The sequence below is a fragment of the Martes martes genome (genome assembly GCF_963455335.1).
Source record: "Martes martes genome assembly, chromosome: 2".
NCBI classification, from domain to species: domain Eukaryota; kingdom Metazoa; phylum Chordata; class Mammalia; order Carnivora; family Mustelidae; genus Martes; species Martes martes.
In genome coordinates, this window is record NC_137889.1 from 14,137,355 (window position 1) to 14,160,485 (window position 23,131).

At 44.3% G+C, this 23,131-nt stretch overlaps 1 protein-coding gene across 3 annotated transcripts; it reads left to right on the plus strand.

Annotated features, from left to right (window-relative positions):
* The first annotated feature begins 3,120 nt into the window (after positions 1 to 3,120).
* ING2 (inhibitor of growth family member 2) lies at positions 3,121 to 10,666 on the plus strand. Of its 3 annotated transcripts, none has more exons than XM_080796185.1 (2): positions 3,121 to 3,772; positions 8,659 to 10,666. In XM_080796185.1, the coding sequence occupies exons 1-2, from the start codon at positions 3,601 to 3,603 to the stop codon at positions 9,327 to 9,329; spliced, it is 843 nt and encodes a 280-aa protein (XP_080652311.1). In that variant the 5' UTR covers positions 3,121 to 3,600; the 3' UTR covers positions 9,330 to 10,666. The 3 variants fall into 3 exon arrangements, with proteins under 3 accessions (XP_080652311.1, XP_080652312.1, XP_080652313.1); XM_080796186.1 differs by lacking the exon at positions 3,121 to 3,772 and adding an exon at positions 4,534 to 4,770; XM_080796187.1 differs by lacking the exon at positions 3,121 to 3,772 and adding an exon at positions 4,553 to 4,622.
* The last annotated feature ends 12,465 nt before the right edge of the window (positions 10,667 to 23,131 follow it).

The window sequence follows — 23,131 nt, forward strand, 5'->3', positions numbered from 1 at the left end:
GACCTGAGCGGAAGGCAGAGGCTTTAACCCACTGAGCCACCCAGGTGCCCCAGTGTTGGCCATATATTGATATATGTTCAAGCTGGGTGAATAGTGCATTAGGATTACTATATTATTACCTCTACTCTTCTTTTTTTAAGATTTGTTAAAGATTTTATTTATTTACCAAAGAGAGAGAGAGAGAGAGAGCACGAGCAGGGGGAGCAGCAGGCAGAGGGAGAAGCAGTCTCCCTGCTCAGCAGGGAGTCCAATGTGGGACTCCATCCCAGGGCTCTGGAATCATGACCTGAGCTCAAGGCAGATGCTTAACCCACTGAGTCACCCAGGCATCCCTATTACCTCTACTCTTATGCATGTTTGAAATTCTCCATAATTAAAAAGTTTTATAAAACATTAAGAAGCAGAAAGAAGAAAAGCATTTCAAATTTAATTGGCCTGACTTAAGCAATAGCTGAATTTTCTCAGGCGGTATCTTTAGGAATCCTTCAGAACTATCTGCTAGTTTGTTTTCACTGAGAGGTTGAAGCTTTGCCCTCCCCCCTCACAATATAAATAAGGGCTACAAGACATAGGTTTAGAGGCATAAACACTTCCTAACAGCGATCTCTTAAAAGAAACTGATTTTAAATTACAGGTAACCCCAGACACACCTACTAATTTCGGGGTCACCTATCTTTTCTTTAGGGTTACCTCCTGGTAGGAAATATTTTAAAAAGTAAGATGCCTTTTTGCTTTATCAGAGGATTTAATATCACCAGTTAATTTCTACATTGCAGAGAACTGGTGACTTTAAAATTTCGCATTTGGTTCCGCAAGGCAATCAAATGTGAAAAGCCTCCAAATGTCCAGTTAAGTGGTTATGGAGAGGAAAAGACCACAATAAATACCCACCAGTAGAGTTGAGTTTGGGGAATATGGTGATTTTTTTTCCCCCCATGTAAGTACTCCCCACCCCCTCCTTGGTGTGCTTTCATAAATATGGCAGGTATAAGCTATTGATTAATTTTATAAGTATAGCAAAAAAAGCACATCTGAAATATTCACACACACACACCCATATTACAGTGTTCTTATACGTGTACACCAACACAAGCTGAAAAATCACTATTTGGATTTTTTGCTTGCATTCAGCCTGTTCAACAGTTATGAAAGGTGAAAATAATGTCTAAAAGATCTCCATTATCATACTCAGCCTCCTTTCCTCTCTTCTTGCTCCAGGTTCCTGGAGGCCACAGTCTTAAATATTCTGTATCTCTGCTTCCCTTATTGCTAGGTTCTAACCACGTGTCCTATCGGCCTGCAGGTTACTTCTCAGGCTGTGGATAAAATCCATAGGTACATTCAGGGCCTAACCTGAATCAGTAAAAATCACATCTTGCATTATTTTGGGCCTCCAATAACGACTACTGAAATCAAACGCATTAGTAAACAAAAACAATAGGGGTCAGGTAAAAACCAACAAAATTCCATTTTTAACAGTGACTGGTTTTTAGACAAAATCTGGCTGTTTAATCTGAAAGATTGCAAGAATGACAACAATGAAATCCCTACACGGTTCTCCGAAACACACCACAGCGTACTACTGCCTGGGTCGATTTAATATTCAAGTAGTCAAAACTACAAAAGTGTCACAGGATCACACTCCCAGACAATCTCCGAGTCCCGTGCAATATTTTTGTTGTTCCTGCGATGCCGAATTTTCTGGAGGGCTTTGTTTTGGCTTGCAATTTAAAATTTCTGTAGATCAAAGTCCACACTTCTCTTTGCACGTCAATGACTACTTCTACTGTTCTCAAAAGTGCTCTACATAGGTCACCACACAGGTGTACCACCCCCGGGAACGAACTGGACAGAAGGAGAAATCCAAGTTAAACACCCACTTACGTTTCCTTTTCAACTCACAGGTACTACTCAGAAGAGGACACGTTTTCCTAGGCATTCCACAAAAATTCTGCGCGAATTCGTTCTATTTACAGCCATTTCTTTCAAAAACAAATGGGATTACATACTGAGAGTTAGTCTGGCATGAAAATCAGCCCCTCCGCGGAGCGTTTCATTCAACACTACCCAAGAAGTAAGCCCTGAAAGTCGATCACATAGATAAGGACGTGGGCCTGATTACTGATTAGGCTTTTATTCTCATTTCCCGTCTTCCCACCCCACGACCCCCAGCGGCTTTCGGTCCTAGGGTAAAAAAGAAATGAAAAGCGGGCGCTGCGCCCCTCTTGACTCTAAGCCCGCGCCGACGTTTAATGCATGAACGTTCTGACACCCGGAGGGGGTAAAATTCTCCTTAAAGGTTGTGTGTCGGACAAACGTGTCTGGGGCAGAGGGCGACTAAACTAAACGGAGGGTTCCTGAAGAGCCGGGAGGTGGCCAAAACCTGCAACGTACTTCAGCGGCGGGAGACCTCCCGCCCATGGGGAAGGGCGGAAACGTGCTAAAGCCAGGAGGGAGATTTAAAAGGCGAGCTAAGAGAAAGGAAATGCAGGGGGCCGCGGGAGCACCGCCTACCTCGGCGACCAGCACCCGCCCCCCTACCCCTCCCGGCGCTCCGGGAGCCCGAGAGCCGCCGCGGGAGGAGGGCCGGGGCCCGCGGGCAGTGCTGAGGCGGCGGCCGAGCGAGCCGCGGCGGATCGGCGGGAACACGGCCGCCGAGCATGCCGGGAGCCGCGCCCGCTGCACGCTGGGTCGCGTAGTTCCCGCCGGCCTTACTCCGGGTTGTAGCGAAAAGCGGCCGGCCGCCTGCTGCTCTTTTAAAGCCCGGCGAGTTGCCGCGCCAGATCCACCTGACGGGGAAAATGTCGGTAACACAGAGCCGCGGAAGCTGGACCGAGGTTCCCTTTCCCTGTGGGAAAGACGGAAGGAAGGAGCCAGCCACCTTCCCTCTCAAGTCCCATTCAGACATTGAGCAAAGAGGCGGGCGTGACAGTGCTTCCCCTTTAAGAGGGGGCGGGGCGCAGCCTGCCGTTTGGCCGTCCTCCGCACCCTCCCCCCGGGCCGAGAGTTGACAGACCAATCGCCCGGGTGGCGGAGGGAAGGCGGGAGAATGCGAACCCTTCGGTAGGGCGGTAGGGGCGGGCCCCCGGCCTTATTAGGAGTAAGTCCTGCGCAGGCGCAGAGGCGGCCGCAGGCGGAGGGGCGGGGGCAGTCCAGTGAGAGACTCTCCGACAGGCACGGAGGGTGATTGGGAGGAAAGAGGGCAGCGAGGGGCTTGTCATGGGGATCCGTGCTACGTGACGGCATTGGTAGCATCTGGGGACTCCGAGGGGGACAGGAAGTGTCAACGCCCGGGACCCCGGCGCCAGGTCCGCCGGGGGATCCCCGCTGCTCTAGTCTTGGGGAGGGAGGGGAAAAAGGAGGGAGCCTTGATCTCGCCCCGCCCCTGGGCTTGTTACCGCGGGGGCGGGGAGTGAGGGCTTCTTTTGGGGGGAGTGGAGATCGGGGGACTCGGCTGTGCCCTCTTGAGCGGCTGCCGGTGTCCCCGCGGCGCCGGGCTGCCGAGCGGAGGAGCCGCGGCGGCCGTGGCTGTTGCATGTGTGGCTGCTGGATGCGGAGGCGGCGGCGGCGGCGGCGGCGAGGAGCAGCAGCGGCGGCAGGATGTTAGGGCAGCAGCAGCAGCAACTATACTCGTCGGCCGCGCTCCTGACCGGGGAGCGGAGCCGGCTCCTCACCTGCTACGTGCAGGACTACCTCGAATGTGTGGAGTCGCTGCCCCACGACATGCAGAGGAACGTGTCTGTGCTTCGAGAGCTGGACAACAAATATCAAGGTAGGGGGCCGCGGGGCTGCCCGTGCGGGTCCTCCCCTCAGTCGGATTCGCTGGCCTCCGCGCACTGTCGCTCGGAGCTTGCCCGGGGAAGTGCCACTTTACATTTCTCCGGTGACAGGCTCCCCGAGTGCACGGAGGGGGTCTAGTGTGTGGGACGGAGGAGAGGGACCGGAGACCGGGTTCGCGGCCCTCCCTTCCCCCGCTGCGGTCGGCGAGGACTTCTGTGGGGTATCACGGGTGGGGGTGGGGGCCGCTCGTCAGCCCCCGCTGCAGACCCAGCGGCTGCAGCTGGTGTGGAGAGGAATCAGCCATTTTAAGCAGCGTTTGTTCCGGCGCTTGCCTGCTCCGTGCCGCAGACCCTTCTGCCCCGGCGAGGCAGCGTGCAGCGGGCGGGAGGCTGTAGGGAGTGAGCGGCCGGCCGCAGCCGGGCTCCCGCTGGTCTCCGGGGCCCGGCTTTCCCCCCACTCCCCCCTCCGGCCCGCACCCCGAGAGGAGATGCATTGGAACGTGCGGGGGGGTGGGGGCAGGAGAGGGCCGCGAAGGCGGACTCGGGGAGGTCCCTCCCTCGGCTCTCCGGCTCCCGGCTCGGGAACAGAGTACGTTCCCTTCTCCCGCCCCAGGGAAAGTTCCGGGCCGCAGCCTTTCCCCAGCGCCATCAGCCAAATGGTTAAAAGGGGAGGGGTCCCCGCGGGGAAAGGAAGAGGGGTGTGTGTGTGGCGGGGAGGGCCTCCTTTCCCCGGGGGCGGGGCCTGGGGAATGACGTAGAACGTGGGAGGGGCGCGGACGGGCGCGCTCCCGCCCGCCTCGGAAATGGCTGGTTGCCGGAAGGCTTGGGCGGAGCTGGCCGCGGGTAAGGGGTCGGAGCCTTGCGGAACGTTAGTTCGTGCCTAGCAGAGTCAGTGTTGCGGTTTGGGACATGTTTTTCGACCCTTTCTCCACCATTCAATCAGGACGAAGAAACGCTCAGCTACTAAGACCACCACTGACCCTAGCACCGCGTAGGTTCCGGGCCTTGCGTCACTTCCGGGCTCCAGGTGGAAGTGGGTGGTTGACTGGGCAACCGCCTGGCGTCCTTTAACCCATGGGTCCCTCCTTCGCCAAGTTTGAGTGATGAGGCAAAAACCACCCTTTGTGGTCAGCCCCAAGAAAACTAAGGGAATCAGGGTTTCCTACAGAGGGTTTCATTTATCATCCACTATTGGTGGACCTTTCTGGTGCTACTGGGAGGGAGAAATTTAAGTGTTAACGGTTTTGCGTTTAATAAGCCTGATCAAGGCATAGACCTTGGACATAATGTGGAAACAGCCGTACGGACTTCAAAAAGATAACTTTTTGGATCCTATTCTCTGTTTTTCTAGACCCGTCACTCATCTTATGATTTGGTCTCAAAGGAACCCGCTTCTGGGGTGATATCTTCTGGCCTGTAGCATGTTAGAATATTTAAGTGTCTGTGTTTTCGAATCTGTAATTTATTTCTGCCTTCCGAACCCATATGGTAGGGTTGTTGATAGGACTGATCTCTGTTAGAGGGAAAGAGAATTAAATAGTGATTACTTACTGTGTGTCATCGCTGTGTGCCAGGTCCAGAACATTATCTCACAATAATTCTATGAAGTAAAAACACATTTTACAGACAAGTTAAAATTTACAAGAGTTTAAATGACATGTTTGATGAGGTGGGGAAGTAGCCTGGCTACTTCATGTGCACATCTTTTTTTTTTTTTTTAACTATTAACTTTTTATAAAAACTTATTTAACAAAATCTCTCCAAAGGTATTTTCTACAGACCTGGAACACATACATGAATTGTAGCCTAAAAATGATACATATGTGCTGTATATTGAACATTTTAGTTTTCCAAATAGTAACTCCAAAGTTTGTAAAGCTTGCATGGTTTTACATTTCGTGAAAAACACGTATTTGCTTTTATAGTAGTTAAACTATTTTCATTTGAATTTGGAGAGAAAATCGGTTACAGGGAAATCTGCCTTTTTTACCATCTAGAATTGTCCTCAGTAACTCTAGTAACAGGAGAAACAATATTAAGCTTTAAAAGATTGAGAGATTATAAACATTTTCAGCACCATTAAGCTTGGTCACTTTCAAGATTAATATAAAAGAAGGATCTAGTTTTCAGTCTGCCCATGCTTACTAAGCTCCACATGGACAGTTTAGCTTTATATACTCGTGTGTTTTGGGTTCAGATTTCATATGCTTTTTATTTCTTTGCTAGTTCTTAAGTATTTTGTTTTTGGATTTAATACTTACTGCAGTATTTAGTGATCCAAGTTATACGGGAAATCAAAACAGTTTCTCTCCTGCCTATTTGAGACACTTTCAGAAATTACTGAAGAATCGCTAAAAGTAACCTTAAAAACTTTTAAAACTAGAGAAATGAAGACAATAGTTTCACAATTGAAAGAAGTATTTACTATGGGATATGGTTATTAGAGAACCTCAGTTTTTGTTCTAATATTCTTGTTCATAATTTCTTGGGTAAATAACCATTGAACTAAAAATTAATACTTATTTTCAAGTGCCTTCCATGTAGTTTGGTAGAAAGTGCTTCAACAGCAGAGCCAGACATACCTATCTCGCAGAGTTCAGAGTCTGGGGTTGTTACCTCTTGAACTTCATTATCTTCATGTTTAGAAGTGCTGGCTTCCTCATGGGGTTGCCTTGGGGATTAAATGAGAAAATCTTTATCGAATAAAAGTGCTTAGTAAGTGTTAGTTTCCTTTTTTCTTTCACTTTGTAATTAAGGAGTCTTAGAAATATGAATTCTTTTCATATACAATATCAGTGTGCCTGTATGATATACTAGCATCTAACTCCTGATAGGTACAGAATATTTAAAATGAGGTTTACCTTTATATTTTAATTCTCAAGTTTTGTGGCTGAGGGGAAAATATAAAATTATTTTTCCTGGGGAAAAATTATGTTCTTAAGAAAACCACTTACATGCCTAGCTGGCAAATGGACTAGATATGAACTTTGTTTTAAAATATGCTGTGCAGGGTGCCTGGGTGGCTCAGTGGGTTAAGCCTCTGCCTTCAGCTCAGGTCATGATCTCAGGGTCCTGGGATCGAGACCCGCATCGGGCTCTCTGCTCAGCGAGGAGCCTGCTTCCCCCAACCCTCTCTCTCTGCCTGCCTCTCTGCCTACTTGTGATCTCTGTCAAATAAGTAAATAAATAAAATCTTTAAAAAATAAAAAATTAAATTAAATATGCTGTGCAGGTATGTGTACGCTCAAATGTGTTGTCACTTTGTCCCGTATCCCAGGTTAAGCAGTTGTCCATCACATGTGAGTACTTATAATTTCTAGGGAGGAATTAATTCATAAGACTTGTGTTGAAGACCTGCTTTGTGTTAACCGTTCTTGGAGACAGCCCTAGTGTATGCATTTTACTTGTCTAACATTTCTTCTGTTATCGTTAGAGTAATAATATTGGAAGGTAGAACGATGGTGTGCCACGTGCTGGTAGTACTATTAGAACATAAAACAGTGATATGCCATGCGGTGCGATAAGTTGGAGTTAATTTTTGCTTTTCCACCTTTAGTAAGACAATTCTGTTAGATAGCTTTATATCTCATAATGACAAGAAATAGAACAGACTTGAATAAAAAACTGATCTTACGTTAATTTTTGGTGACATCTGGAACTATATTTTCAGATTATTGTATACTGTCTAGTGACTCAGACATTTTTAATTGATTTAAATGTGTCCCACATGCTATACAATACCCAAATCAGCAGTTCAGAAAGCTTAAAACCAACTGCTGAGTTCTCTGCAAAAGCAGAGTGACCCAGTGCTGACCTTACCGTAATTTTGTTAGTAGCTTCGTCAGTTGATGCCAGAATCTGAACCTAAACCTACCCTGGAAATAGTTTGGTTTTCAGAATCTCCCATATGATAAAATAAACGAGCTAGTAAGACTAATGTGGTGGGAAGAGTTACTTGTGTCTGTTGTTCAAGAGTCCAGGGGCATGATATGAAAGTCAAGGTGCAGTAGTCTCTCTGGAGTCATGTAGCAAGTCATCGATTGAACTGTAAGTCCTGTAAACACAGTTGGATAGGCATCTGTAGCCTACTTTTAGAACCTCTCTAAGTTTTACCGTTGAAGTCTGGCATGTAAATTTTCTCACAGTGCTGTTCTGAAGTTCAAATGAAGTATAAGTGACTTTGCGAGGTAGACTATAAAGTGGCATACAGTGTTCTTGCCCATGTAAAATATTTTGAGTACTAATTAGTATACACATCTCTTCTTACCCTTTTTAAAAAAATTTTTTAAAGATTTTGTTTGTGTACTTGACAGAGAGAGAGAGCACAAGCAGGGGGAGCTGCAGGCAGAGAGAAATAGAGAAGTAGGCTCCTCTCCGACCCACACTAGCGAGGATCCCGATGTGTGGGGCTCAATCCCAGGACCCTGGGATCATGACTGGAGCCCAAGGCAGATGCTCCACCAACTAAGCCATGCAGACACCCCCCCCCCAATTTTTTTTTTTTTTTTTTAAGTAAGCTCAATGCCTAGTGTGGGCTTGAATTCATGATCCTGCGATCAAGAGTAATATGTTCTACCACCTGAGCCAGCCACACCTCTTATCCTTTTTAATACAGACTCAGAAGTATTAGAGAGCTTTGTAAAAAAAATTAAAAATTTTAAAAAAGAAAGCTTTGCATTCTTATTTCTAAATAAACTTTCATATTGGATGACATATGATCTTTCTATGGGAAATAATGTTTTTCAACGTATGTATACCAAGAGGAGTGTGATTTTATGATTTGAGTTCATTCAGCTTTACCGGTTCTGTGAAAGATAACTAGCTTAAAAAATATATGTGCTAATGCACAAATGTTCTGATTTTTCTCTTACGTTTTTAGAAACATTAAAGGAAATTGATGATGTCTATGAAAAATATAAGAAAGAAGATGATTCAAACCAGAAAAAACGCCTACAGCAGCATCTCCAGAGAGCATTAATCAATAGTCAAGAATTGGGAGATGAAAAAATTCAGATTGTCACACAGATGCTCGAATTGGTGGAAAACCGGGCCAGGCAAATGGAGTTGCATTCACAGTGTTTTCAAGATCCTGCTGAAGGTGAACGGGCCTCGGATAAGGCAAAGATGGATTCCAGCCAACCGGAAAGATCTTCAAGAAGACCCCGCAGACAGCGAACCAGTGAAAGCCGTGATTTATGTCACATGACGAATGGGATTGAAGACTGTGATGATCAGCCACCTAAAGAAAAGAAATCCAAGTCAGCCAAGAAAAAGAAACGCTCCAAGGCCAAGCAGGAAAGGGAAGCATCGCCTGTTGAGTTTGCAATAGATCCCAATGAACCTACATACTGTTTATGTAACCAAGTGTCTTACGGGGAAATGATCGGATGTGACAATGAACAGTGTCCAATTGAATGGTTTCACTTTTCGTGTGTGTCGCTTACCTATAAACCAAAGGGGAAGTGGTATTGCCCAAAGTGCAGGGGAGATAATGAGAAAACAATGGACAGAAGTACTGACAAGGCAAAAAAGGATAGAAGATCGAGGTAGTAAATGCCATCCACGTTTTAAAAGGTTATTTGTCTTTTATATAATTCTTTCAGAATTTACTTTCGGAAAATGTTTTAGGGTAAATGCATAAGACTATGCAATAATTTTTAATCATTAGTATTAATGGTGTATTAAAAGTTGTTGTACTTTGTCTGTGACCTTAATTTTCTGCACTGAATTACCAAATATTTTAAACCAGGTAGGCTTTAGATCACCTGATGAAAGAAGCAGGGAATAGGGAGAGCGTGGTGTGGACGTTATAAAAGCTTCACAAACCAGGCCTGTTTTCACTTTCGTTTAAAACCACAGTGCTGTTTTTTGGGTAAACACCAAAGTTTTGCGAGCATTCTAGTTCTCTGGGCTTTAAAAAATTTAGGTACAGTTGGAGTTCTCTGTAAGCCTTCAGATTATCTTGGGTAATTTAAAATACGAACACTACATGTAGAGCTTCTTTCTCCCTAGCCCCATTTATACACACACGTGTTCATCTCTAGTCTTCCAGGAGTCCAAGGAGCTAGAGATAAGAGTAATTTGGGATTCCATGTGGAATACTGTGCTCTTACTAGAGTATTTGCTGCTGTATTTTCCTTAGTAGCATTTTGATACACTGTCAGTAGCCCATTTGTAAATGCCTTGCTGCTGCCTCCTAGGTACCATTTCATCTAGTGCTTAATAAGGGAGTTTTGTTTTGTTCTAATTGGGACAGGTAAGCGTAGTTAGGATCTCAAGAATGGTGCCATTGGCTTCTAGTGGAAAATTTGGGGTTATGTAGTATCATGGTTCAAGGCTGAGCAATTCAAAAAAGGCATCTTACTTAACAACATTTTCCAATGACCCGCTGCTGTGATGCCCGGCCACAGGCCTATCAGTGGGCAAAAGGGCATACACGAGTCTTTAAATACTGCCTTTATGTCAAACAGGAGTTCAGATGGTTTTCTAGTGGCTATAGTTGATTTCTGTCCCAATCAGTGATTATATATTATTTTAAGTAATAGTGTATTCACTTTAACTTTCTGGTATTGGTGCTGTTTGATGTTTTCATGTTTAATGAACTAATTTCATTATAACAATGCAATGAATAATGTATTTGTAAATTGAATTTTCCAAGATTCTGCTATTTTAAGGGTAAGCATATCGATGGATATATGAACATCTATTCGGAGAATTTTTTTGGTTTGGGGAGGGGGCATCAGATTAACTAGTCCTTTAAATCCATGTGTAACATACTTTTTATTCCTCATTTCTCCCTAATCTGATGATCTTGATTCTTTTTGATTAACATGTGAAAAATTCTGTCTGCTTGTTTGGAAAAAAAAAAAAAATTTTTTTCTCTTCTAGCTCTCCTGTGTGACTTTTAGGCACGTTATTTCACCTTTGGGGGTCAGATTATTCATCTGTAACTTGAGGTTGGCCTAAGTATCTCTAGGGTTCTTTCGAGATCTATAGTATTTGCACTACAGTGGGATTTTAATAATCAAATGACTTGTTTTTCTCTCTTGTTAATTTTGTTCTTCATTCTGAGGCAGGAAGACAGTTTAAAGGTGACCTTTGAGACAGGCACATGTACAATATTTGATTAACTTCTGTCCTAAGGATGTTTTGCTTGATGACTGGAACCCGTCGTTGGTTATGTTGCTTCTTGAGCGAGAAATATCAGACAGCATGATGAAGAATTTATTTTATTGTAACATAGTTGAGTTGTGAAAAAAATTGTTTTCTCTCTTGAGAATACAGCTTTTTGTCTTAGTGATTACATCCTCCTCACCAGGATAGAGCTATTTACCTGACACCATTAAAAATATCCATATGTTCACAGTCTCTGAACGCTTTCACATGTGACTATGTAGAAGTCAACACTTCTTTATACATCAAATTTCCCTCAGCATATGAGGAAAAAACAAAACAAACAAAAAACTTCGTAACGGAAGTACCCGAATTTGGTTTAGGCTTGATAGGAAAACAGATACGAAAAACCTTGGAAAATGTGCTCTCTTTAAGACCTAATGTTTGAGACAGTTTTATTTTTATGAGTTTTTTTGTTTGTTTTCTATACCACATGGGAAATAGAAGTCTTAAGTTTACATAAGATTTTGACTAGGATTTCTTTTCTTTTTTTCTTTTAAGATTTTTTTAATTTATTTGACAGAAAGAGATCACAAGGAGCAGAGAGGCAGGCAGAGAGAGAGGAGGAAGCAGGTTCCCTGCTGAGCAGAGACACACACCCCCCCCCCCCATTATGGGGTTCTCTGTCTCTGTCCCAGGATCCTGAGATCATGACCTGAGCCAAAGGCAGAGGCTTAACCCACTGAGCCACCCAGGCGCCCCCAGGATTTCTTTTTTAAGTTTTCTAGATTTCATATACTGTCTCATACCATGATTACCAACTCATGCTATAAACCAGTGGCTCCTAAACTTGTCTCCTATTAGAATTACCTCAAAAGCCTCAAGAAATGCAGACACTTAGGTCCCACACCCAGCAATTGTGATCTAATTCGTTTGGAATGTGGCCGAAACATTAGAATTTTTTTTTAAATCCCCAGGTGATTCTAATCTACAGAAACGTTTTTTAGAACTGCCATATTAGGAAAATTTGAGCCTCTTGAAAACTGTAGGTGGCTTCTCTACATCCAGGTTTATACTACTTTCTAGCACCTAGAACAACATGCACAAGAAGTTGTCCCTTGTCCCCAACGGTCTGCCAACACTTGAAGACTCAACACTTGAGTGCTCCTTGTGTGCTGGGCACTCTTCTAACCAGTGGTGGTTTCAAAAGAAAAAGTCCTTGCTCACGCACCAGACGTTTTATGGGGAGTCAGAGTAGGTAACATTAGGTAACTATTAGAGGGGAGTAAAGCAGAGTAACAAAATGGATGGGAAGGGAGGTGAGTCTTAATTATGGTGATTAAAGAAAGTCTTGAAGGAGGTGATCTTTGAGCTGCACCAGAAGGAAATAAGGAAGTGAGGAAAGCAAAGATGTAAGGGAAAGGAGGAGTAAAACAAGCTTGTTGGTTTGACAGAGAACTTGACACTGGAAGGCACTAGAAAATGTTGACTCTTGAAATCCATGGTAGAAAGTTTGGGAAGGGTTTATACAGAAGAGTTTATATTTGAGTTTATATTGAAGACTTCTTTGAAGATCACTATGATCATGCTGCATGCAAAATGTGTCACAGAGAGTCTTGGTGAAAATAGGACGTATCAGGAGACTCTCTTCGAAGTCTTTGCCCCAGAGATATTGGTAGCTTAGACCAGGGCAGAAGCAGTGGAGGTGGTGGCCGGCGGTTAGGACTCTGCTTATGTCTTCAAGATCTTGCCAGCGGGAGGATTTTGGCCCAGTGATTCGAAAGCAGAGAGATGATAAGGGTGACCTTAGGTTTTTAGGCTGGGGGGGACAATTCAAGATTTCTGATTGCATTTGGGTTTGAGATACCTGATTTCTCATGGGATGCAGCATGGGATTGAGGAAGGGACCAGGAGCCGGACTTTTGGGAATTAGCCAATGAATTAAAGTTTAAAGCCATGTGACTGAAATCACTTGTAAACAGATAAGTGCCTCTCAAATTTTAATGTGCCTAAGAGGCACCTGTTTTTGCTAAGATGCAGATTCAGATTCAGTAGGTCTGGTGTGGGACCCGAGATGCTATAGTCCTAACACACTCTTTAGCCAGGCTGATGCTGCTGGCCCAGGGACTCACGGTCTGAGGCGCAACCCTGTCGATCCAGAAGAGGGTGGGGTGGGCCCTGGGGCCCTCCAGCATTTATTTGGAAGGGGGAGCCAGCAAAGGAGACTTCCAGATCTCTCCGATAAAGCAGAAAAACGTGGCACACCACAACAGAAGTGACATGTTTCCAGAAGGGAATGGCCATTCAAGTGTTGATCAAATACGATGAGGGCTGAGTTAGCCACTAGGTTGGTGGGTTTTTGGAGTTAACAGGCTCGGAGTTTGGGGATGAAGAACGGCTTGGAGTGGGTTGTGAGCAGAAGGGGGCAGAAGCAGAATCAGCAGTTGCAGACAACTCAGGTTTTGATGTAAAGGGGAGTGTGGACAGAGCTGAGTGTGGGTGAGCTAAGGGAGGATTTTAACTCAAGGAGACCATGCAGCATGGTCATACACAGATTGGAATATTCCATTAGAAGGGGACAGGCACATGCTGTCAAGAGAAGTGGCTTACTGCACACGTGAAACCTGACTAGGCAGGTGGGGAGGAGTGAGAACTTGCACTCGTGAAGGCTTCATCTCACATAGGCACAGGGACAGTCCCGGTTCCTGTGTCAAGAAGGAAGATGCTGTTTTAACTCATTTATGGAAATATTTATTGTACACCTGTTACTTACAAGGCACTGTTTTAGGTCTTCGGGAATAAAACAGGGATCAAGACAAGACCCGAATCTTTGTAAGCTGGGAGCTTGGGTTCTGGAAGTGAACATGTGTGAATGCAGGTAGCTCCCTAGATTTGGCATTGGGCAAAATGAGATTTTCTTTTAACAGCTGCCACTTTCCCCATGAAGGCCTGAGATGGGGAAGAGGGAAAGGGTATTGGAACTATCCCTGAGGACGGTGGGAGAGTGGACCAGGAAGTCCAGTCAGAACTGTGGGTCGGCTGGAGTCTTTGGTCATAACTTGTTGCCTGGATGCAAGCAAAGAGACCAAATAACAGAATTTCAAAATATCCCTACAGGGAGCTGGATAAAACAGCTCCCCTGTCCTTTTTATATGCCCAGTGGGTGGCTTCCTTGGAGGGATCTGTCCTCATTCCCTTCCACCCGAAATGGAGAAGAGCCTGTCTTCAAGGAACAGTGGGGGGAGAAGTAAGCCAAAATCATCCTTCAGCCCTTCCCGAATCAAGTGCTTATAGTCTGATGTCATTGAAAATCTATTTTAAGTAAAGTGTAAGTTATCTTGAAATTACCCTTACTGTGTTGCCTAAACTATATATACATCAATTACAGAGACCAGAGCTCCTTTATCATATCCTATATGTGAAGGCAGTACAGTACCCTGTCTGAGGATTCCAGAGACCCGGATTTCTCTGGGGTCTCGGCTGGCTGGCGTGTCCTCCTCCCTGGTCTGCAGTTTGTTCAGCTGTAAAACGAGTGATTTAAGATCCGGTTATGCCAAAAACGTGGTTATTATTATTCACATCCCTTAGCATTCTTAGGAAAGAGTTCTCCGGATCACAAACCTACTAATTGTTGAGTTTATGAGATAACGGTGTTTAGTTCATATACGTGGTAACGGGACTTCCAAACAGGGTTTTCTAAACTTCAGACACTAGAGTGATCTTGATGGATTTTCGCCATGTCCACACCCCATTCTAATTTTATATTTGAAAGTGTTACTTACTCAAAACTTCTCTTTAAAACAACTCACTTTTTGAGGTCAATTTATTTTGCAAAGAAAGCATATCCCTTTGGTGAGTGGAAAATTGATAATCAATTTGACGGGATTTACTTTAAAATAAAATGAAAACAGCAGTGTTTATTAAATTCTAGCTGTGTAGGATTGCTGTGAAAACAGCCTCAAAACTGTTCCCCCTTTTTAAGAAGTGTGATTAATATTAGGTAATTACTATTAGTAATTACTAATAATTACTATTAGGTCAGGGTAAAAAGACATAAGCACCAAGTCAAGTCTTTCTGTGTGATGGAATCAAAAGGATTTAAAGAGAATTTTGAGCACTCCCTTACCACCCTTCTCCGGGAAACACTTTAAGCAACAGAAGGTTAACTACTGCAGTTTCTCGACTATCAGTATAAAACAGAAATACGAACAGGTCTTGAAGGCATCTGTGTACCTACGTGCATACAGAGAGACTCTGCCTAGTTATAAAGGTTTCTGTAAACACCCCCACCCCCGCCGCTGCCAACACCAAGATACTGACCAGCATTACCCACATCAGTATTTTTTTTTTTTAAGATTTTATTTATTGGGGCGCCTGGGTGGCTCAGTGGGTTAAGCCTCTGCCTTCGGCTCAGGTCATGATCTCAGGGTGCTGGGATCAAGCCCCACATCGGGCTCTCTGCTCAGTAGGGAGCCTGCTTCCTCCTCTCTCTGCCTGCCTCTCTACCTACTTGTGATCACTCTCTGTCAAATAAATTTAAAAAAAATAAATTAAATAAATTTTTTTTAAAAAGTAAAAAAAAAAAAAAGGATTTTATTTATTTATTTGACACACAGAGAGTACAAGCGGGGAGGGGGGGAAGCAGCAGGCAGAGGGAGGGGGGAAAGCAGGCTCCCGCTTAGCAAGAAGCCCAAGGTGGGGCTCGATCCCAGGACCCTGGGTTGACCTGAGCTGAAGGCAGACACTTAACCACTTAACCATCTGAGCCACCTGGGTGCCCTACCTCCATCAGTATTAAAGTAACTGATGTTATCCTGACTCCCCTAAGTTTCTGGTCGCCTCATTTATTTTTAATCTCAGGATAAAAAAACCCGCAGCTCCTCCGACGCTACTCAGTGAGCTGAGAGAGCTGTCCCAGGCGGCCTTGTCCGTAGTTGCTTTTGAGCCTGGCATTCCATCCTGGGGAAAAAAAAATCCTTAAAATTTTCCAGGTAACTTCCTCAGTTGCTCACTGGCTAGTGGCTTCTTAATTTGGCGATCTTCACTTAAAAAAAAAAAAATTCCAATTTCCTTATGAATTAGATAACACCAACATGTCCTGACCCCGAAGGCCTGAGATTTGGGGAGATGCAGTGTGTTTTGGGCCTTGTGCACCCACACGCACTAAAGCAGTCTTCCCCATTTTAATTGCATTAGATACAAATTTGTCCTGCCTTCTTGGATACGTCCTTCAATCCTTTTCGACATAAACAAAGACTTGAGATCTTCATCTTTTGACTTGGCACCCGGTTTATGTACGGGGACGTCCTCCCATTTTGCCCCAGCGTGAAGGGCTGCTACCTCTCTACCAGCCTCAGACTAGTTCTTTTTAAAATAAATGTGGCTGCTTTTAATGAGTTCCGTTTTTTGTTGCTTTTAAACTGCCTGCCTAGCCCTGGAAAAGCATTTGGTCAAATCTGCGTCTAGCTTAAAAATAGATACATTCTAAGAGAGGATCCAGTGCTCCAGCGTCAATGAATGATTTTGGTTTTTAATTTTTTTAAGATTTTATTCATTTATTTGACAGACAGAGATCATAAGTAGGCAGAGAGGAAGGCAGAGAGAGAAGAAGGGAAGCAGGCTCCCTGCCTAGCAGAGAAAGAGCCCGATGCGGGACTCAATTCCAGAACCCTGGGATCATGACCTGAGCTGAAGGCAGAGGCTTAACCCACTGAGCCACCCAGGCACGCCGATTTTGGTTTTTTAAATATGTGGATTTCCTCTCCTGATTTTGACTGTGCAGACAGCAGTGTTTTGTTACATCCTTGCTTTGAACAGCAAAAATGAATTACTTTGACCAGAGTCCTTTGTTTATAGAGTACATTAATCTTAGAAACTTCCACATAGAAGCATAGGTGTTAGGCCAACCAGCTTGTTTGCTCTCCAAAGATTCAGGGTTTAGACTTGTGATACGGGATTGTGCCCTCAGTGGGAAGTAAGGGTTTGGATACGGACAGAAGAACCTGCTGTTAGGCTTATCGGGAATGTAGAATTAGGTAGTACTTAGCACTACCAAGCCTTTACGACAGACTTTTACTGCACTTCCAGCCCTTCCTGACACATGGTAAATCCCTCAACTGGCGGAAATTTTTCCCTCTGATATTTACAGTGTATTTTGCTTTTTGGTTATAAATTTACATTTCTCATCAAGTTGAAAAAATCAGTTCTCACAGATTAAGAAAAGAGATTATATACACTGTGCCAAAATAGCGACTGAAAAGTTACTCAGCTTTGACTACAAAATGTTTATAGTAGCTTTGGCTTTGAATTTATGATGCTTGAGTATCACACTGAACGTTTTCTACATCTCCATCAGTTTAGTGTTATTTTGGAGAAATTCTGGCTGAATGTGAAGTGCAGTTTAGTAAAACAGACAGTCTAGAACTTTCCTGATTACACAGTGGAAAAGAAACTTTCCATGCTAGTTAAGAGGAGAATATAGAAGGATGTAAGTTATTTTTTCTTCTTTAAGTCTTTGTTAAAATGCATCTGAAATTAATTAGGTTTCTCTTTCCAATGTAGATCAAATGCTTAATTATCTGGGATTGAGAGATTTTAAAACTTTTATATATTACTTTCATGTCATTTGAGAATCTGAAAACAAGACTGAGCCTTTGAAGCTAACGAGAGTGAGTTTAGGATCTTGGTAAAGCATTTTTGTAAAGAAGCACTTTATGTGTCAGAGTTGGTAGTACCTGCTTACATAACCAGTGGTTAACTCCGTGAGGTGCAAAATAGTAGCTCCGGGTACTACTTTATGTGAGAGGTTAAGGTAGAGAAATTGCTGGGGTAGTTTACTTGTTTTTGTTTCTGTTTTTTTTATTTTTATTTTTTTATTTTTTTTATTTTATTTTTTTTTTTTATTTGATAGACAGAGATCACAAGTAGGCAGAGAGGAGAGGCAGGTAGAGAGAGAGGAGGAAGCAGGCTCCCTACCAAGAGGCAGGTAGAGAGAGAGGAGGAAGCAGGCTCCCTGCCAAGCAGAGAGCCCGATGTGGGGCTCGATCCCGGGACCGTGGGATCATGACCTGAGTTGAAGGCAGAGGCTTAACCCACTGAGCCACCCAGGCGCCCCATGTTTCTGTTTTTTTTAAAGATTTTATTTATTTATTTGACAGACAGAGATCACAAGTAGGCAGAGAGGCAGGGAGAGAAAGAGGAGGAAGCAGGCTCCCTGCTGAGCAGAGAGCCGGATGCTGCGGGGCTCGATCCCAGGACCCTGGGATCATGACCCGAGCCGAAGGCAGAGGCTTTAACCCACTGAGCCACCCAGGCGCCCCTTGTTTTTGTTTTTTACCAGATATGCGAATCTTTGTTTTACTCCTCATGCTCCACTGAAAACCATCCTCCTGAGGGAGCAAGAACGCAAATATTATGCTATGAAAGAGAATGTTACTACACAATCGTTGGTAAATAATTCCCAGACAGAAACTATATGTCATTTGTTTCCTTGCCGTCCTTTCCCATTTTTCCACTGACTTGCCTCATCCTGACCTTTGACATTAATATGACAATTCCAGGATGATGTAGGTAGGCTGAAAGAGTAATTCGCAAAAGCATACCCTAGAACTAGAACATTCCTGTGGTGACCAGCCAACATGCCTGCCTCGTGGTGGTGACATTATATTCCAACGCCGAGTTTCCTAAAGTGTTCAGTGGGTCCTGGAATGCTCTTCTGCCCCCCAAAGCTGGGGTTTGTGGCCTGCGATACCCCTACTCTTAGAGATTCATGATAGAGGTCCTGAGAAATCTTGCCACATTTTGACATAATGGCTCCTCATACTCTGAGGAAGTAGGCAGGCTTTCCAACTTTTTGAGACTACTGCCCTATTTTGGGTGAGGATACTGCATAGGGAGTTACACCCCCAGTCCCTCTTTCCTATAAGCCTCCGTATTCTTGATACCACTTGTACCCCTGTTCAAAGGCCTCAGGGACAAGGCCTTGTACCTTCTTTCTGTCCGTTAGGCAGTACCCCTCAGTCAGGTGGAGGAAGGGTTTTAAGCCTTCCTAAATGAATCTGATACAACAAATAACAATATTGTTCAAGTCAGAATTGTCCGTCAAATGTAATTGGGTTATGTAGCCCTATTAGCTCAACCTTGAAGGTATTGTGCTCAATTTCTTGATTGGTAAAATTGGCGTAGATTTCTGAGGTATAAAGGAGCCATAGCCTTCATGTTTGATCAGAGAAATTCCAGAAGAGACCCCTGTTAACAATCTTGTACCCGTTTCTGGGAAGAACAGGAGCTATAAAGAGCAAGTTATAATAAAGTTATGAACCCAAACCGTATTTTATTATTACCATTTGAGTCAATGATGGGAGAACTGACCTCTGGGGAAAATTTGGTGCTCCCAGTGGGCTCTGACATTTATTAGGATTTACTGTTGTGATACCCCTTTGGCTTTAGAAACTATAAAGATCAAGTAAACTATTGTCCTTGGAGATTTTTATTGTTATTTCAAAGTAATATAATTTGTTTCTGTAAAATGCATTTACTGAAAAGGCAGAATTTCTTAACCAATGTCATGGTCAAAAATTTCTGTGAAAGGGTACGGAAATACTTTCTGTAGATAGAACCAAAATCTGAATTGTGTATGAGGCACAGAGCCTCTGGAGAAAAGGGGTGGTCTGTTGCCCAAGACTTACAACTCCAGGCAATAACTGGCAGAGTTCCAAATTCACCATTTCTAGCACCGTTGAGTTGAGAGAGTAGGAAATCTTTTTATTTGTTTCACCTTGTTATTAGTTGGGGTCTTTGGAAAGCTCAATAGCCATGAAGAATAAGGTAAGTACATTATTCCTGGAACCAGAACCAATTCTGACTTGAACAATATTGTTATTTGTTGTATCAGATTCATTTAGGAAGGCTTAAAACCCTTCCTCCACCTGACTGAGGGGTACTGCCTAACGGACAGAAAGAAGGTACAAGGCCTTGTCCCTGAGGCCTTTGAACAGGGGTACAAGTGGTATCAAGAATACGGAGGCTTATAGGAAAGAGGGGCTGGGGGTGTAACTTCCTATAAAGCAGTAACTGATGGGCTGGCCTCTATACACTGAGAAGCAACAGGCTTCCTGTCAGTCTCTAGAAAAGGGTTTGGTAAAGCTATTTTGAGAATAGTTTGTTTATTCAGAAGCGAATAAAGTATTGAGTTCAAGGGTGGGTGATGGGCAAAAGGAAAATCTCCCTGCCCCCTTTTCACAATCATGCTCATTTTACATGAAGAAAGAAAGAAAAGAAGAGAAAAAAAAAAAAGGAAGAAGAGAAGAAAGAAAGAGAAAAGAAAAGAAAAAAGGAAAGGAAGAAAAGAAAGGGAGGGAGGGAGGAAAAAAGGGAAAGAGGGAAAGGAAAGGAAAGGAAAAGAAAAAAGAAAAAAAAAAGAGCAAAGCTCTTTCCCTACCACCATCATGCTGTGAAACATTAGATCAAGTTTTTTCCAAACTGCGGAGGTGCCATAAATTCTTCTAAAACATTGAAAAAGCACCAGCTTTTTACTCCCATTGTTTCATGATAGTCTTGAATGCCGTGCTAGGTACGAAAGCAATCCATTTAGCCGCCTCGAATTTTTTTAAGTTTTGGGGGAATCTTTGGGGAATATTTGAGCATGGGGAACATCCGAAATACCGATATTGGGAAACCTTTCACAGAGTGCATAAAACGCACTCCCAAATCTTTGTCATGCTTTACACAGTTTTCCTTATTTTTAAATAAATTATCAATTTTATAATGTTTTAAGCAATTGTGCACTAGTAATTGTAATACTCACAGTTCAGAAAGTTTTAAACTTAGAGGCATATTTTTGTTGCGAAGAAGAGGGTAGCCAAACAATCCTTAAGAATAAAGAGTGCATCATTAGGGTACTATTTTGTGGGGGAAGTGGAATGGATTTATAATTTCAGGGAGAAAACAGTGTTAAACTCTCATCTGTTGATGCCTTTACATGTAGAGTGTTTATATTCCATTGACTTTGAGTAATGATAATGGCTTTATTTTAAAATGGCGGTATGGGGCATCTGGCTGGCTCAGTCGGTCCAGCGGGAGACTGTTGAACTTGAGGTCCTGATTTCCAGCCCCACAATGAACGTAGAGCTTCCTAAATAAATAAATAATAAGTAAAATGCTGATGTAGATCATATGCCAGAATTTATATTTTTTGCACGCATGTAAGCTTACGATGAAACATTTTAGGGGTCAGGTTCTATGTCTGAGAGGATACACAGTTTTTCCAAAAACATTTAGTAGATGTGAGAGCAAAACCAGAAATCACTGACAGATATAATCTGTTCAGTCCATTGGCCTTGACCCTCTCGCTTCAAATACTTCATCCCGCTTTAGCCTGAGACTTTGTGATTACCAGAATCTTCACCTGCTACCAAAGGGCCGTTCTTGATTTTCAGCATCCTACCCTCTGACCACCACCTCCTGTCATTCTGGCTTCTTCCTTTCCCTACTCTGACTTGAGCTCCCCTGTAGCACCAGGACCTCCAAAATCCTCCCCCCGAACCTTCCCACTCCCTCATCTTCTCAGGTTGGCTTTGCCCCTTTACCTGGCTCAGACTCCAGGGCCCATCACACTTTGCCGGCACATAACCCAGCTCAGCCCACTTGGCTTCTGCAGCCTGGGGGGCCGGAAGGTGGTGAGCGCGGCCTCACAGACCCCCTCCAATCTGTAGCTCCCTTCTCACTCTGGGGACGCCTGTTCTGCTCTTGCTGCCCTGCAAACGTGCAGTGCCTTCCGCCCTCTACACTCGCAAGTGGATTAATTCACTTCTTATTTCACTGGCAACAACAAGGGTCATCGGAGTTCTCCAGCCGCTATTTCTACAGAACTGAGCTCTCCTGGCCTGCCCGCCTTCCATCGCCTTCCAGGGCATGGCTCTCTGTTCTGGAAGGCCCACCCACCTGCACATGGGGACTTTGCTGCCATGGTTACGCCTTCTGGTCCAAATGACCCCCGCCTGCCCCTTCCACTGGACTTCCCACTGGCATATAATGTTGCAACATTTCCCATCTTAAAAGCGAGAAGGAAAAAATAGTGACAGTAGCAGCCCCACGTCCTCTGCCGACTCGTGCCCCATTTTTACTCATCTGTGGGGCGAAACTCCCCAAAGGGCTGCCTCTGCCTGACTCTCCTCCCTTCCGTTCCCTTCAGAATGGCTTTGTCTCCAGCATTCGAAGGAAACTGTCTTCGCGTTGTCCACTTCCATTGTTCGTTCTCTGTCCTTATCTTTCCAAATGCCAGCATTGGACACAAATGGTCACTCTTTCTTAAAACGTTTTGTCTCTTTTCACTCGGCCTCCAGGGTACAAAGTGCACTTGCTCGCGGGTCCCCGCCGACCTCACACGTTGTTCCAGCTCATTCTGTTTTGCTGGATGTGCTCCTTCTTTCTGTCCTCCGAGGCTGGAGTGTCCCAGGCGCAGGCTTCTGAAGGACACCGATGAACGTTCCCCGCGGAATCTCAGCCTGTCTGGTGGCTTTGAACTCTTTAGGAGCAACCCAGCCCGCATCTCTGCTTGCCTGCCCTCCGCCCTCCTGCCCTTTGCCTGTCTGATGGCCATCTCAAATGAAATACCTTAGCCCCTGGTCTTTGTACTCCCCGCGCCCCCACGGCGTGGCCACTGACCTGTTCTTTCCTTGTCTTTCTCTTTGTAATAAAGGGCAGTTCCGTCTTGCAGTTGCTCAAGCCAAAAATCTTGGAGTCATCCTTGATTCCTCTGGTTCTCTTACACTCCCAGACAAATCTGTCTGCAAATCCCGTCAGTGTGACCTTCAAAATCTATTAAATGGCTTGCTGCTCTGCTGATCTTTACCTCGCCTAGACCATCGTCAATCACTTCTGCCAGAACTGTTGTAACGACTTCCCAACCAATCTTCCTGTTTCTACCCATGTTCATATGTGTATTTTCAACAAAGCCGCGAAAGAGGTTCAGCAAATCAGTCTCACCTCTGCTAAACGTCCTTCAGTGGATGCCCAACTTAGAGTAAAATCCAAAATCTTTATGGTGGCCTAAAAGGCTGCATTTCGTCAGGCTCTGAGTGTTGGCTTCTCCTAGCACTCTCCTTCAGTTCCCTGTATTCCAGCCATATCAGATCGGCCACCTTGCTGTGCCCTGAACATATCTATCACTTCAGCCACAGGGCCTTTGCACTTACTCTTCCCTCTGGCCTGCAGTGGTCTGCTCTCAAATTTCCATTTCA